Source organism: Anabrus simplex, chromosome 1 (genome assembly GCF_040414725.1).
Source record: "Anabrus simplex isolate iqAnaSimp1 chromosome 1, ASM4041472v1, whole genome shotgun sequence".
Lineage (NCBI taxonomy): Eukaryota > Metazoa > Arthropoda > Insecta > Orthoptera > Tettigoniidae > Anabrus > Anabrus simplex.
The window spans coordinates 1,631,148,119-1,631,161,970 of record NC_090265.1 but is presented as its reverse complement, the minus strand read 5'-3'; the positions used below and the strand labels follow the sequence as shown (position 1 = coordinate 1,631,161,970).

The 13,852-nt window shown below is 37.8% G+C and overlaps 1 protein-coding gene across 1 annotated transcript in view; it reads left to right on the top strand.

Moving 5' to 3' along the window:
• gprs (speckle type BTB/POZ protein) overlaps nt 1-13,852 on the top strand; it is a 173,596-nt gene that overhangs the window by 19,694 nt on the left and 140,050 nt on the right. The window contains exon 3 of the mRNA XM_067154117.2: nt 4,886-4,921. Coding sequence (XP_067010218.1) covers nt 4,886-4,921 — 36 coding nt within the window. The remainder of the gene's footprint in view (nt 1-4,885; nt 4,922-13,852) is intronic.

The following is a 13,852-nucleotide window of genomic DNA, read 5'->3' as shown; positions in this document are numbered from 1 at the left end:
CTTCTCATCTTCTCTCCCACTCCAACCCTCCCCAATCTTTCGAACAGGGCCTCCCTACTCACTGTATCGAATGCCTTCTGGAAGTCAATTGTGGCGATAAATACTTTGGCACCTACTTTTCTCACATATTTATCAATTATGGTTCTCACGATCATTAAATTATCGGCCGTCATCCTCCCCTTCCTAAAACCATTTTGAAAGCACGATAGAATTGAGTAATCCTCTGCCCACTTCTTCAATCTATTTGCTAGAATACCCGTGTACACCTTGCTCAGGGAGTCCAGCAGGGTTATACCTCTATAATTGCTGGGATTAGTCCTGTCCCCTTTATTTTTATAAATAGGACATATAATCCCCTTTTGCCATTCTTTATGGAATTTCGCCCCTTCGAATATCTTGTTGAAGAATGTTACCAGACACTGTATCATCTGCTTATTTTTTACTACTTCCTTCCAATACACATTAGTTATCCCACTTTCACCACCCGCAGTACTGGTCTTCAATTTCTTTATCACTCCCATCACCTCCTCACCTGTTATTCTCTTTTCCAGCTCTTGGCAGCCCCTCTCTAGTCCCCTATCTACTTTATCACCTCTGTTGACCCTTATCCACCCTTCCTGTTCTCCTAATAATTCCTGGAAATACTCTACCCATGTTCCATATCCGATTTTCGGTTTTGTCACTCTACTCGTCCCCCTATTAATTTTTTTAACCCTCGCCCACACCTTATCTCCTTCCCTGTTCTTGCACTCCCTATTTAAAGCTTCCGTTTGAGCCTCCTACCAAACCTTCTTCTTCTCTCCTATCATTTTCTTGAATTCTTTCCTCATCCTGCAAAATTTTTCCCTTAACCCCCTCTCACCATATTTCCTGAACTCAGCCAACGCTCTCAACACTGCCTTCTTTTTTGCCTTACAATCCTTATCGAACCAACCCTCTCTCACCTCTCTATTCTTATTCCTGTACGATTTCTGCTCTACTATTTTCCTCCCCGGATACTCCAAAAGCTCTACAGCTCTGTCTATATTATTACCTTTTACTGCTACTTCAATCCCCACCCTGATGATCTGGAATTCTTCCTTCTCCAGGTATTTGCTTAACCTTGCTCTCCCTTCCTTTGACCAGATATACTTAGGAACTCTGTGACCTCTCACACTCCACTCTCTTCCTGAACCCTTCTCTTCTGCACCCTCATCCCTATTTACAATTATATATACCGGGGAGTGGTGGGATTCAACCCAGTCGACCACTTCCATCCTGTTAATTCTATCCAACATATCTTCCAAACTCATAATCAGATCAATAACACTGCCTCCTTTGTATGTAATATAAGTCATTTTCCCTTCCCTATCACCCTGCCACCACCCATTTAGAATACATTATATAAGTCACACGTCCCACATACATCTAACAACTTCTGACCGTAAACATTTCTCACTTTATCTTCACTTTACCTATCTCCCATCTTTACTCTCCTTTCCTCTTTACCATACTCTGGACAAGAGCATCCTATTCTTGCATTTAAGTCTCCTAACAAAATCAGACCATCCTCTTCGTACTTTCAACTAATAATATTTATTTCCTCTATCAGGCCATCAAAGAAGTAATCATTCGCATATATTGATCCCCTTGGAGGGTTGTATATAAAACCCAAACACACATTCTTTCTTTCTGCCCCCCCCCCCCTCCTTTAAATTTTCCGTCAGTCGCACCTGATCTGACAGGCACAGGCTGTAGTCATCGGTCACTACCGCTCCAATGCATGGACCTACAATTCTCATCCCCTGACTAGCCTCGCTCATTGCCATGTTCGTTAATCATGTGACAGGCAGTCTGTGTTTGCTCGCTCCATAAGCCAGAAGTGTTCCATCTGATCTGGTAGATCATTGTGACTGTTCCCGTTGCGATTGGTGTTTCAAAGTGATGCAAACAATTGCTGTTCTGAAGTAGTTAAATTATTTGTTTACCCTAAATTTGGTGTAATTTCCCACGTAATCATGTAGGTAGTGCAATATAAGCCTGGTGCCTCACAGGCACATTGCGACTACTTACATCCCAATTTCTCTTTATTTTAGATTTATCATACATTATGGCCAGTAGGAAGGAACATTTTAACTCAGACAGAGCAAAAGATGTGGAGGATGTCCAACGACTGTTGCTGGATGAAGATGATAATGCGTTACATGAGAATTTTGAAGACGAAAGTGACACAAACAGTGATGATCTTCTGGAATCAAGAGATGGTGACTCGGAAACAGAACAAGATGACAATGGTGATGCTGATGAACAAGGAGCATTAGAGGCCAGTGTTAATTATTATGAAGGGAAAGACAAGACAAAATGGTGTACAGTCCTCCCAGGAAGCACAATCTCGTAAGACATCTACCTGGAGTTATAGGACAAACAAGGCAAGCTAAATCACCGCTTGACTCCTGGCAGTGTTTATTTACGGAGGAAATAATAGACACTATTGTAACTTACACAAATCAATACGTGGACTATGTGAAACAAAATTTTACTCGTGAAAGGGATGCTAAGCTTACAGACCAGATAGAGATTAAAGCATTCTTTGGCCTATTGTGCTTGGCAGGATCTTACAGAGGGAATAGGCAGAGCCTTGAAGATCTCTGGGGCACTGATGGAGATGGTATAGAAAAATTTGCACTGGTAATGAGCCTCAGATTTAAGTTCTTGATTCGTTGTTTAAGATTTGACGACCGCCAAACCTAAGAAGAAAGAAAGGACATGATCGACTAATGCCTGTGGGAAATATTAGTGTTCTTGTGGAATCCTTACTGAAGAATATATTACCTCTTTAGCCCTGTTTATGATTTTTCTCATGTTTGTTGTTATTGCTGAGACATATGAACATAGTTTCCGCCAACATAAGATTTTCTCTGTGATTAAAATTGTAAATACTGCAAAGATACCTAAAATTTTGAAGAAAATATATGGTCATAAAATGCGGCTTATTTTGGGATCAGAATTTTGCTAAACCATTTTTAACTGACTCAAACACACCTATATAACATAAGGAATACATCGTAGCTGCTCACTTGAACTTCCCGAAACTTATACGTGGGGGGATCTCTCAGGCTCATTGCGACCTGCCTTGAAACTTTGTATATTGCGACTGATGGAAGGTTAAACCTAACCCATAAAATCTCTTCTAGCTCATTTTCTATATCTATTACTTGATCACTTAGTTCCTCTTTAACTAAGAATGAAATTCCGCCCAAAGTTCTCCCCTTCTTTCCCTGCTTTTTCTTCATTTTATTCCTTATCACGAACCCCTTCCAGTTAAATCCGTCCCTTCTTTTAGCCATGTCTCTAGGAGGGCCACTATATCAAAACTCTCCACCATCTTACAAACCTCTTCATTCCCCAACTTACTTCCCACCCCTTCAATATTTATCACGCCTATCTTCCACCTTTGCTACCTACTACCCTCCCCTACTCCCTGCTTATTGCCTTTATTTTTATTTACCTTAGCAACATTATTTAACTTACTCCTAGTTCTATGAAGTACTTCTGTTTCCTCTCTACTCTCTCCCTTCTTAACCGCCTGTACAGACTCTTTGTTCCCCCTCTCCTCCTGCCCTTTATTTCTCTTCCCCCATAGATCTTTCAGACTTACACTTCTAGTCCTGGTTGTTACCTCTCTCTGGGTACTTGCCACCTCTTCCACTCCAGCACTTTCCGGTGGTGCGCGACTGTTTATGTCTTGCTCCACTCTCTGATCATCCTCTTCTTCTTCCTGGCCATCTTCACTCTTGCCTCCTCTTCTTTCTTCACGCTGGTCCTCACTCCCCCTCTCGCCAACTGCCGTTTCTCATTATGGGTTATAGTTTCTTCAGTTACAGTGTAATTACACCCCAGAGTTACATGACATTTGAACCAATGCTAGAGAATTCACCACATTCTAGTATTTATGAAGGAAGAGAAGAATTTCAGGGAACTGAGAAAGAACAGATCTATTGTGCCCCATGTAAAAAAAAAAAAAAAAAAAAAAAAAGAAAGAAAAGAAAACAAAAGAAAAGAGCTCTTCTCAGCCACAGTAGAATGAGCAGCAACCCATTCAGTATGGAGGTTGATTAGAGGCCTCACTGTCATGGACATTAAGCTACTTTTATATATTTCCTTTATTATTCATTTTATCCTTTCCTTTTCCCTCCAATTACATTTAATGTAGAATCACTATTAACATTATCATCATTTTAAAGATGAAGACTTTTAGATTTATGTTAACAGAACTTACTTATTTAAATGTTTGTTTTGACATAAAACCAAAACAATTTATGTTTCATATTCTGGGCCATATAATCCTTTATCAGCGGCCAATCTGAGTAGATCAGATGGTAGAACAATGGCCTGATGAGCTGAAGTTGGCGAGTTTGATCTTGACTCACTCCGGTGGTATTTGAAGGTGCTCAAATTTGCCAACCTTGTGTCAGTAGATTTACTGGCACATACAAGAACTCCTGAAAGATAAAATTCTGGCACATCAGCATCTCCAAAAACCATAAAAGTAGTTGGTGGGATGTAAAAACATTATTATTATTATTATTATTATTATTATTATTATTATTATTATTATTATTATTATTATTATTATTATTATTATCAACTTTATCAAAAAATTATAACCATTAATATTTCACTCAATTTACAGTTTACTACTTTGAATGTATGTGAAACCTCTCCAGGAGGAGTCTTACTTTCTGGTTCCATAACATAAATAGAAGTGTGATGACGTCCATGTTGTGAACCTCCATCAACCCTCTTACTACAGCTCAGTGTTTGTGTGACCTGCCCACTAGGCGCTCAATGTATTGTATATCTGTTCTCTTTGTCCCTGTTCTCTGTTGTATTCTGGGAAAAGCAGCGTGGCTTCTCGCAACAACTGGCCCCCATTCAAGAGGTAAACAGTCCACACTCTTCTTCCTTCCTTCCTTCCTTCCTTCCTTCCTTCCTTCCTTCCTCTGGTCATTCTTTGCTGTAGATAGGGTACTTTCAGTTGAATGTTCTCTACAGGAACTAGTGGAAAACGTCCTCTTTGAGAAGGCATAAACATCTACGTAGTGGAGTGAGGAATAACTGTATGATGATGCTTCAGATGTATCCTAGTCCAACAATATGTTAAAGTAACAATGATGAAAACAATTAGATTGAAATAGTCATATCAACATGCAAAATTTAGTCAATTATCATGGAACAAATCAGATCAACTCTAATTACATTGGGTCAAGTAGAGGTATTTCAGTCACTTTGGTAACAATTACTGCTATGTATGTGAAATGTTGGCAATCCATACATAATGTATATAAAACTACAATATGATCCAACTCGATGAAGAAAATTATATTCAAATCCAATCATTTATTTGCACTTAGGACAATAGCATTCCTTGCTGAATTTTGTACATTTAGACGAACACATCTGCAGTTAATAATAGATAACACAGTAAACTTCTGATTATTCAGGTTAATAAAGAAGAAAACATGCATGAGAAATCAGAAAACACAAACAATATAATTAAATGAAAATTCATGACATAATTTGACTTTCTCTGAACACACTATACTGGTGATGATAAGTTCTTCTGACCTTTTAGTGCTTGAACCACTGTAGAAGTGCATTTTGAAGGTCCACCACTCTCACTGTTCTGCACAAAATCCTCCAGCTTTTCTTTTCTTAAAAATGTGGATAGTTTGTCCTATTCCATTACCTACTATCAACTAATTCACTCTCCCTTTTTGAATTTTTCTTCTTTTTTTTCTATAACTTCCAATTTTTGCTTTATTGTTAAAACAGCTGGTGTTTTTTGTATATTTTTCTGCAATGAGAAGATAAAACTGAGGATCATACAAATTGATTAACAACAAAAATTTTCATTTTTCACAGAGATACTAGATTGATATGGTACTGTATGGTATTGTCATACAGCACAAGATTTATTGCACTAATAAAAGCTATGTTATTTTCTCAACAACTCATCTTAGAGAAAACATAAGTCAAAAGCAAGAAAAATAATGTACACAAACATTTATTTTTGTGTTTTGTTATTCTTTGATAAAGTTGCACAAATAAACTGCAAACTGGCCCACATATGAATAATGGGGAGTTGACCTTTCCATTAAAATAATCAATAATTTAATCTGATAGGGAAAGATTGTGTCTTAGATTTAGGAATGACGAGAAAGTAACCTCAGTCTTGAAAACCCTTTGACCGATGACCAATGAGTTTCAAAAAGAGCTATCTTTCAAGAAACTTTCAAGCACTTCAATACATTATGTTGACTTACTTGACGTAATTCCTATTACTCCTAGGTGGAGCATAGGGCACATACAAGAGCTCTCCATCTGACTTGATTTGCTGCCACAGTTTTGATATTCTTCCAGGACTTCCCAACTGACGTTGCCTCTGCTTCCACTGTTCGACACCATGTTATCCTTGGTTTCCCTCTTCTTCTAGCCCCTTGTGGATTCCATTCAAGAGTCTGTTTTGGAATGCTGTCAGGACTTTTACGCAGTGTGTGATGTATCCATTTCCATTTACGTTCTTTTATCTGGATTTCTGCCTTGCGTTGTTGAGTACGTTCCCACAATTCCTGATTTGGTGTAATATCTGCTAGGATGGTTCTTAAACATCTGTTAATAAAGTCTGGATCTTGCGTGTTATCTCTCCAGTCATCTTCCACATCTCACACCCATATAAGAGCACTAATTTCACATTTGTCTCAAAGATCCTCAATTTAGTCTTTATTCTCAATTCTCTGGACGTCCACACCAGCCAGAGCTGGGCAAAGGCCCTTTTGGCCTTGTTTACCCTATTTTGGACATCTTCATTTGCCCCTCCACTTCTAGAAATAATACTTCCTAGGTAACAGAAGTTGTCAACTCGCTCTATCTCATTCTCTAATACCAGTGGGTTCGTGTTTCTGGCATTGATCCTTAGCTTCTTTGTCTTGGTAATGTTTATTTTGAGTCCCACCTTCTATGCTTCTGTTTTGAGGTCTTTCATTTTCTCAGTCAGATGTCTAAATGAGTGAGATAATAGACATATATCATCCGCAAAGTCCATCTTCCAGATCATCCGTCATCTCCCATTGTATTCCCCTCTGCTTCCCTTTAACCACTTTTCTCATGACCTGAGTTAATGTCAACATGAACAGCAAAGGTGAGAGCAGGCACCCCTGCCTCACTTGCAACTCTATTTGAAAGGGCTCTGAAAGGTCTCCATTATGTTGCACTTGGCAGGTGTAACCTCTGTATAACATTTTTACCATGTTGATGATTTTCGTTGGAACCCCCCATTCCCCTGCATCGCTCTCCAGATTGCTTGGCGCTGAACACTATCAAAAGCTCTTTCAAAGTCAACGAATGCCAAGTACAGTGAAGACTGATATTCCATGGACTGTTCTACTATAATTCGTAAGCTATTTATTTGGTCTATACAGGATTGGTGTTCTCTGAAACCTGCCTGTTTCCAGATCTTGGCCTCCAATGGTTCTCTCAATCGGTTCAGTATGCTTCTCGAAAAATCTTTACTTGGTATAGACAAGACTGTAGTTCCTCGCCAGTTGTTGCAACAAGTCAGATCCCCGTTCTTTGGTAGTTTGATCAAAATGCCCTTCTTCCAATCCTCTGGGAGTGTCTCCATCTTCCATATGTCTTCGAACAATGGCAAAAGCATCCCAGCTGTCAACTTGTAGTCTACATTCAACACCTCCATCACAATGTTATCCACTCCAGGTACTTTGCCTGCCTTGCAGCTTTTCAGTGACTTTATGATCTCGCTCTTCGTCGGCAGGTTGATATTTTCTCTCAATTCTGGAACCTCTCGATAGTCTTCCTCTCCTTGATCCTCCTGTACCATGACTTTGTTTAGCACTTCTCTGAAATGCTCTTTTCATCTTGTCATTTTTTCTTCACTATTCGTAAGCTTCTTACCTTCCTTGGATTTTATTGGCCTGCGCTGATTGAATTTCTTTTGAGACAGCTGTTTTGTAATGCTGTAAAGCTGTTTTGAGTCTCCTTTAAGTGCTGCCTCCTGCACCAATTTTGCTAGGCTATTTACCTGATTTCTTCTATAATTTCTTGCTGCTTTCTTTATTTGTCGGTTCAGTTCACTGAACTGTTCTAGCAAGCTTCTTTTCTTTGCTTCATCTTTGCAATGATTTAGCTTTGTTTTGATATCTCTTCTATCTTCTTCGAGGTATTGTCTGATATCCATTCCTTTCTCCTGTTTTGCTTGAATCCCAATATCTCCTCACTTGTATTCGGAAGGCTGATTTTATCCTTTCCCATTTTCCATTCAATCTCATTTCATTTGGGCCTCCTCCTGCATTATCTAGATCAAGTGAATTGTACCTATTCTTCAGCTTGATTACGAAATCCTTTTTAAGTCAAGCGTCTTTCAATTTTTCAACGTTGAATTTGCTCTTTCCGCTTCATTTATTCCTTCGGTTTACTGCAGCAATCTTCAGTTTAACTTCAACTATTACCAGGTGGTGGTCGCTTCCACAATCTTTTGTTCCGAGTGTCTAAGAAGAATCGTCTCCACATCTGGCTGATTGCAAAGTGATCAATTTGATTTTGTGTTCTCCCATCTGGTGAAACCCATGTTACTTTGTGACTTGTCCTGTGAGGAGTAATTGATCCACCAATCACCAAATGGTTATTTAGCCAGAATTCAACAAAGCGCTCTCCATTGTCATTCTGGACTCCCACTCCGTGTTTCCCTAGAATTCTTTCCACTCTGTCATTTTTATTCCCAATCTTGGCATTCAAATCATCCATTAGCATTTTGATCTTCTTCTTCTTAATCTTTGTCAGGACACTTTCAAGCTGTCCATAAAAATTGTTCTTCTCTTCTGGCTCTGCTGTTTCTGTTGGTACATAGCAGTATACCAGATTAATATTTCTAACTGTTGTCTTGCACCATGCTGTAATGATGCGGTCTGAAACAGGGTTCCAGTCAAGGAGGCATTTTCTGCTTCTCTTGTCAGCAACAGTCCCACTCCACTTTGGTGGTCATCATCATCTTCTTTTCCTGAATATAACAACATTTTGCCATTTCTCATCTGATGCTCTCCAAATCCTTTCCATCGTGTTTCGCTCAGTCCAAGTACCATCATTTTATAGCGATCCACTTCCTTTGAAATCTGTTCCAACTTCCCTACTTCGTACATTTTTCGTACATTCCAGAAACCAATTTGAGTCCGAGTTTTCATTCCAAAAGTTGTCATCAAGATATCCGTCCAGTTTACTATTTTATGTGTTTCTGTAATACTTGATTCTCATGTGTGCAAGTTATTAGCCCACAGCACCCAAAGCCCAGTGGAGGGACTGCCTCCTATAGCATCTAGGCATGCTGATTTTCTGTCAGGGTTTTTTCCCTTAACCTTTGGAGAACCAACTCCCTATACTACAAGGCAGTAGCTTCACCAAAGCCCTATTAGCTGCTATTTTCAGAGTTTCTGTAAGGCCTTCACTGGAGCAGTCCTGGGGCACATGAGGTCCCCACTGTACTTCACCATGACAGGCATTCGCCTACTTCTAACGTTGCCCATCTCCCATGACATGGATGAGGGGTTGGACTTATGGGAGACACATTATGTGACCACAGTCATTTTCTCTGGAAAATATGACATTTTTAACTAACTTTTTAATCTTGGAGTACTTGCATGGCATCTGAGAGATACCACACTAGTTTATTTCTGTTACTGCAAGGAAACTACCAAGGCCACTGACCAAAAATGCCATCTACCTTTCAAATATCTATTCACAACCAACATAATCAAACATCAGCATGTAGTGTTAGTCTAACTCGTGTGGTGATGGGTCACTGTAATACAAGTGTCAATGACGTCTGATACATGACTTGAGAACTTCACCACTACAAAGTAAGTTCCCATTTTGTAGTATTATCTTCAATATTATTGCAGCAATTATTCTTCAGATGTCTCAGATTGCATGGTTTCAACTTCTCATATTTTTAGGGCTGAAAATTAGTGGAAAGGTAAGGAGATATAACCTTGATAGCCTTGCCAGCAGAGGGATTGTGCAGAGTTTGCTTGAGGATGATGATGATAATGAAGAAGGTGAATTGTATAGTGATGAGGAGGAAGATGTTCTAGAAACAAGAAGCAAAATTATAGATACTGAACAAGTTGTAGACAGTAGTGATGAAGCAGAAGAAAATGACTGTGATTATTTCGTAGGGCAAAGTAGAGTTCCTAAGCAGCATAAAGCTAATCCTCCCAGAAACGCTCAAACCTAGCGACAAAATATTGTCACGAGTTTTCCTGATGCAATAGGTGTTGTGAAGTTTGCTAAAATTCCTAAAGAATGCTGGGAACTATTCTTTGATGAGTCAGTGATCTCTACTATAGTGGAGTGAACAAACGAGAAAAATGAAGAGATCCAGATGAACTACATCAGAGAAAGGGGCACTTGATCTACCAACATATGTGAAATAAAGGCCTTAATCGGCATACTGTATTTATGTGCTGCAAAGAAAGACAAACACACAAATACCAAGGACATCTCGGCTAGCAATAAAACGGTTGTAGAACTGTGCCATGTGGTATGCCACAGATACATTTTAGGTTCCTACTCTATAGCCGAAGTCCAATATCAATAAATTAGATTCAGTAATTTATATTCATCCTTTCAAAATGTCCTGAAATTAATGTAAATCCTTATTCGAAACTTGGGATAGCATAATTGCCTCAGAAACAAAATGGTGTCTCTCATACGTCACACAACATCCTATGGCATAGTGTGCAACTACTGCAGCATTAAATATTATTTATATTAATTCTGGACATGACAAAATATCTCTCATTTCTTTACTTCTCTATAAATATTGCAGAAATGTACCAGAGAGTCCATTCCTATTAATGTGTACCATGTCTTTTGTAGCTTTTAATGAAAGGAAAACATATACTTATCCTTATTATCAGAAAAATAGGTAAAACAAAGTACAACATTAAAAAGAATGATTTTGCCCAAGAAAAAAGAAGCTTGTGGTTTCATAACCATTCCCTACTCAATCCAAAGACTAGAAGTTTGCTCTCTTAAAGCAGATGCTTCATTTTCACATTTTCAACTAGAAAGGTGTTATTCTTGAAGATTTGTTTTTTTTCCCTTTTGATTGCTGACTACTCCTGCAGAATTCCTCAAATGGAATGCAAGAAAGAAACATCTGGACTGGCGACCACAGTTCCAGTAGCTTAGGTTGGCATTGCTTCCACATTTTGTTTAATTGAATGGTATGACCTGCATAACCAGAAACGTATCAAGAAGAAGAAGAAGAAGAAGAAGAAGAAGGTACATTGTCACATTTGTTTCTGAATTTTAATTGTTGTCAGAAGATGTTTCCCTATATTTATATTTGAAAGTTGCAGATTATTAGCCTAATAAAGTACCTTTCATTACCTTTTCACTTCCAAGAACTCAAAATAAGCACAATAGAGAATGAGTTTGAGGAAATGGTCACTGATAATTCTTTAAATACTTTAAACTGGTATTATGCTATGTTGTATCTCCCTCTATATCTGGCCAGTTTCTGATAAAAATTTAGGGAAAAAAAGAAAAGAAAATACTCATATACTGTACACTTTGTATGAAAATGTGAGAAAGATTTATAGGAATATGATTTATCAATAGTTTAGAGTATAATTGCATTATTTGTCTCAGGTTTGTATTAAATGTGCAGAAATACAGTCCCTGATATTTTCTAGCTATATTTATATTAATGTCAGACAAGATGTTTCTCTGGAGATTACTCTGTTATATTAAATATAGGAAGCTAGATTTCTTGTGTATAGCCAATGTGAGAGAAGATTTGGTAGCCCTGACATCAATTTAAACTTTAATAATTAGTTCATTTAATAAGCACAGTACAGTAAATCATGAAGCCTGAACTTCTTAAGTAATATTATCTGAAGACAGTAATATTAAGAATAAAAATCTAAATATTGGTATCTAAATTATTCTATATCTTTAGCTGGACAGGTATAATGGATGTGTATTGAGAACTGCTAACTCTGTAGTTCGTTCTTAGGAAGTACCCTTGATATATCAAAGTCTGACAACCCATTTCTCTTCAGACAGCTGTCTTCTTGCACATATTTCTGTGATGTATGCCATGTTTACTGTTTAACCCAGAACAGAAATGTAGTATATTTGTAGTTCAGTATTGAAATTAAGCATGCAGTAGTCTCTCTCCTATGTGAGTAGCTAATTCCTAAATCCTAGCTCTTCAATGTAGACAGTAAGTCTATATGTTTTTAAAATCTGAAGGCAAGATAAATGCACTTATTTAATAAATGAATAATCAACATATAACAGTAACTCAGAAGTGTTTTCTAGAGAGTAAAATGAATACTTATTATATATATGTTTAGTTGCTTGATTGTAATTTTGTGTATAAATAAATAAGCTTATAACCAATGTCATATTTCCTTTCAGAGAAATAGGGTATGCTAATATTTTGCTGAAATTGGTTATCCAGTCCTTTCATTTCAAGTTCAGCACATTCATTTCTAAGTTTGTATGGTTTACTTCTCCAATGTGAAAAATTATTTAGTTGTTCTGAATATTCATTTCTTCTTCAGTGCATAGTAATTATATAATTCAAAGCTTTTATATTTTTCATAATTGAACACCTTTTTTTCTTATTTTAATACTTAAGCTATACATATTATAAAAATATGAAACAGTAGGTCAATAATTCTCACGCACAAAATAGATCATAAGAGCTTAGGATTTCTATGGTCCAAATAAATTTGGCATGATCAGTTCTAAGAATTTTCTAAGAATTTGGAAATCTGTATCTCATGAAAAATTCTCTGACTATCTACATCTGAACATTTAGTAATCTAGTAATTTCTGATGAGAGTTTCCAGAGCTCAACATATCATCACCATCGTCATCATCTTCATTTCCCATTTCCAGCTTTCCGGGCCAGGTTGTGAATCAAGATCCTCCATCGCTGCCTGTCTCTCCACCACTCTTATCCTTTTTTAAGTATATCTTCTGGTTCCCCCCCCCCTCTTCTCTATGCACTCCCACACTGAATCTGTCCACCTCTTTTGGGGTCTTCCTCATGGTCTCTTTCCTGTTAACTTCTCTTAAAAAGCTTTTTTTGGCACTCTCTCTTCTCCTATTCTCATCATATGCCTATACCACTTTAGCTTTGTTGTTTCTATCCTGTCTTGAAGTTTCAAGATTCCTGTCCTTTTCCTTATCTCTTCATTTCTAATTCTATCCTTTCTGGTCTTTCCCTCGATACCTCTTAGGAATTTCATCTCCGCTGCCTGTATTCTACTCTCCTCTCGTTTTGTTGTAGTCCACGATCCAGCTGCATAGGTTATTACGGGTTCATAATAGGTTGAATATAATACTTTCTTACATTTTTTCACGATATATTGGTTCCACAAAATACCCCTTACACTCTGGTAGAGGTTGTTTGTTTTTTGTATTCTTTTTCCAGTTTCCTTGGTAATCTTTCCATCTTCTGTGATCACACTTCCCAAGTACTTGAAACTTTGAGCCACTTCCAGAGTTTTACCATTCAGTTTTATCTTTCCTCTTCCTTGTCATCACTATTGATTTACTTTTCTCTGTGCTTACTTTCATCCCAAATTTTCCTATCTCTTGATTCCACACATCTCCTTGTTTTTGCACTTCCATTTCATCCTTACCCCATATCACTATATCATCAGCAAACAACATGGCTTTTGTTGCCTGTCTTCTCAATCTCTGTTTAATGTTCTTATGAATTATTTCATCCATAACTATGATGAATAGTAGGGGGATAGTACACTTCCCTGTCAGAGAC